General features: G+C 34.8%; 1 protein-coding gene across 1 annotated transcript; it reads right to left on the reverse strand.

Moving 5' to 3' along the window:
* Positions 1-1,422: 1,422 nt before the first annotated feature.
* LOC109214687 lies at positions 1,423-2,535 on the reverse strand. Its single transcript, XM_019378629.1, has 2 exons — positions 2,455-2,535; positions 1,423-1,833 (listed from the first exon to the last, which is right to left on the reverse strand). Exons 1-2 carry the CDS (start codon positions 2,533-2,535, stop codon positions 1,423-1,425), a joined length of 492 nt encoding a protein of 163 aa, XP_019234174.1.
* Between the last annotated feature and the right edge of the window lie 425 nt (positions 2,536-2,960).

The following is a 2,960-nucleotide window of genomic DNA, read 5'->3' on the forward strand; positions in this document are numbered from 1 at the left end:
AAGGAGAGATGTATCAAAGTGTATGACTCGTACAAATCTGCAGGTCATGATGCCTATGTAGCTTCTGAGATTGATAAGCTAGCTAAGCTTGTACCTCTGTATCTATCAATCAGTGGCTTTTACAGAAATAGTCAAGGCATAGATTGGTCTACTTACTCAGCATACACTAACAAGTCACATAATGATCCCTTTGAAGTTTTCTTCATATCAGATCTGCCTCAACAGAAAGCTGGGAGCATGTAAGTATTCAATCATCATTCTTGTATGTTATATACAAATCTAATTGTATGAATTATTTTTAATTGTTTCAATCAATTATTTTTTAGGGATTGTGGGGTGCATGTTGCAGCATACGTAGAGTTTCTGAGCACTCTTGGAGAGATTCCACAAACAACATTTGATTCCACTCTACTCCGTCAAAGATATGATGCTCTCCTCTGGGACTATGCTATGCGGAAGATAGACGCTGATGCCATAAGCGAGAATGAAGCACCTTCAAAGATTGCTAGGCAAATCACGGAGTCAGATTCAAAAATGCAGATAGTGTTAGAGTAGCTTTAGGTTTTGTGGTTTTGGAGTGTAGTTTCAAGAAGAATACTGTTTTGAGTTGTTTCTGGTGTAGATGGTATTTAGTTTGAAAAACTTATCACTTTATCAACAGTGTTCGTGTATGACAATTGCAACTTTTCAATCGCTGTTTCACTGGTTTGTTCATAAGTATTCATGCTTATTCTTCAGTTTGTATTCATATTTATCTTACAGGATTCAAGTATGTATTAATACCAAGTAACTTTACTTGAACGGGTTTTAGGCAGTGAACATGTTAATGTCAAAGTCCAAAACTTTATGTATGCAGATGGTAGGTTATATAAAAGAATTCAGATGTATTTTTTTCTGAATTCAGTTATATTTAGTTGTATTTATCTGTCAAATTCAGTTGTATTCAGCAGCATTCATTCAGATGTATCTTTCAAGTTCAGTTAATACATATTAAAGAATACAAATTTAGCTGTATTAAACAGGTTTTACGTAGTTAGTTGTATTCAGCTGTACACAGTTGTATTCAGCTGTTTTATTCAGTAGTAGTTAGATGTATTCAAGTGTATTATTCAGCTGTATTCAGTTGTATTTTGGTGTATTCATTTACATTCAGTGCTACTCAACTGTATTATTCATAAAAATACAACAGTTGTATCCAGTTGTATTTTTTAGTATTCATCTATACTCAGTTCTACTAAACTGTATAGTTCATATATATTTATCTGTACAAAAATACTTCAACTATATGTATTCAGAAACTATTCACGAAAGTCATTTCAGAATATATTACTTGACAATGTCATCATAAGTATTGAAAAATCGTTGAAGCACCAATACATGTCAGAGTGTTAACTATTTATTACGTGGAGCATTCCTACACGTTCACTTGTTATGTCCTCCCTGCCCACATATGCTACATGAATGTTGATTTTTCGGCTGCAGCAATTCGCTTAAAGTTTTATCGCGCTTCTTCTTTGGCCTTCCGGGAGGTCTTTTCCATTTGGGTGGTAGTACAACCTCCTCTGCAACATGTTCTGGTATATTCCAGTCATTTCTGTCTGATGGCGGGTACACTGGCACATCGTATGTCATTACAATTGTATTTGATTTGTAATAGTTAGAGCAATATTCTTCTGGCATTAGAAACTTGCTCTTCAATACAACCCAAGCATGTGGGCATGGTAATTCATCAACTTGGAACCTCCCACAAACACATTTTCTCTCTAACAGGCTGACTGTATAATTCCTCCCACCATCGTTAATCGTATGTAAGTATTTAGTTGATGGTACCACCTACATTTAAAAATAGAAATATAAGTTTTGAGCACATATAACTGAATTACCAAATGTATAATGCTGAATTAATAAGTTACATACAACTGAAATATTTGCATATAGAGAATACATCATATATTTAGACCAGCAGAATATCAACTGTAATTAGTGCAGAACTTATCAAAAGTCTGCTGTACTTTAGGCAACAGGATGCTAACAAAAGCATTAGAATCATACGTATTGACAATACATATTAAAGTTACATATAATACAGCTTTGTTAGTTGTATTCCGATGTATTCGAATAGTTTTTGCAGCATGTTTTTAGTTATATTAAGTTGTATTCATATCAGATCTATGGAAAAATATGTCTTTTATGTGTTTGAATATAGTTGTATTCATATGTATTAATGGTAGTTCTACTTAAAAAATGATTGTATTCAGTTGTATCCATGCCATTAATTCATAAAACAATAAAGCTATATACAACAAATCCATTAAAATATAATTTACAGTCATACGTGTAGACATTGCCTCATTCAAAGTCAGCATCTCCTGGTATTATTTTTCCAAGCGTCGTGTATGTCTGTGTAGCTTCTTTGCGGTTACTACAATTCCAATGTCCAAACATCTTCCTAACTTCTTCAAGGAAGTCGTATATTGGCAATTCCCTTGCTGAAACTAGTGCGACATTGATTGACTCAGCAATATTTGACGTCATTGTCCATCCCCTGTTAACAGGTGCATACAACCTAGCCCACTTTTCGTAACCAGCTAACTCTAAGTATTCTTTGTCACGACCCGGATTTCCCACCATCGGGGGTCGTGATGGCGCCTACTATCGGAGCTAGGCAAACCAAGCATTTAAACATTTTCTGATAACATCCCAACAATAATAATAATACGAGTCATTTAAATAAAAGCGGAAGTCTTTAAAACATAGATAACTGATAACCCAAAATGCAGAAGTTTAATATTTCTCTACCCAAGACTGGTGTCGCTAACTCACGAACTACTAAAGAGTGCTAAAAACAAGTCCGAATAGAAATACACCAATGCTTGTCTCGGTACAAGGAAAACAAACTATAACATAGAAGGGACTCTGGCCTGCGAACGCCAGCTAGGCTACCTCGTAAGTACCTGGAC

The sequence above is a fragment of the Nicotiana attenuata genome, unplaced genomic scaffold (genome assembly GCF_001879085.1).
Source record: "Nicotiana attenuata strain UT unplaced genomic scaffold, NIATTr2, whole genome shotgun sequence".
NCBI lineage: Eukaryota > Viridiplantae > Streptophyta > Magnoliopsida > Solanales > Solanaceae > Nicotiana > Nicotiana attenuata.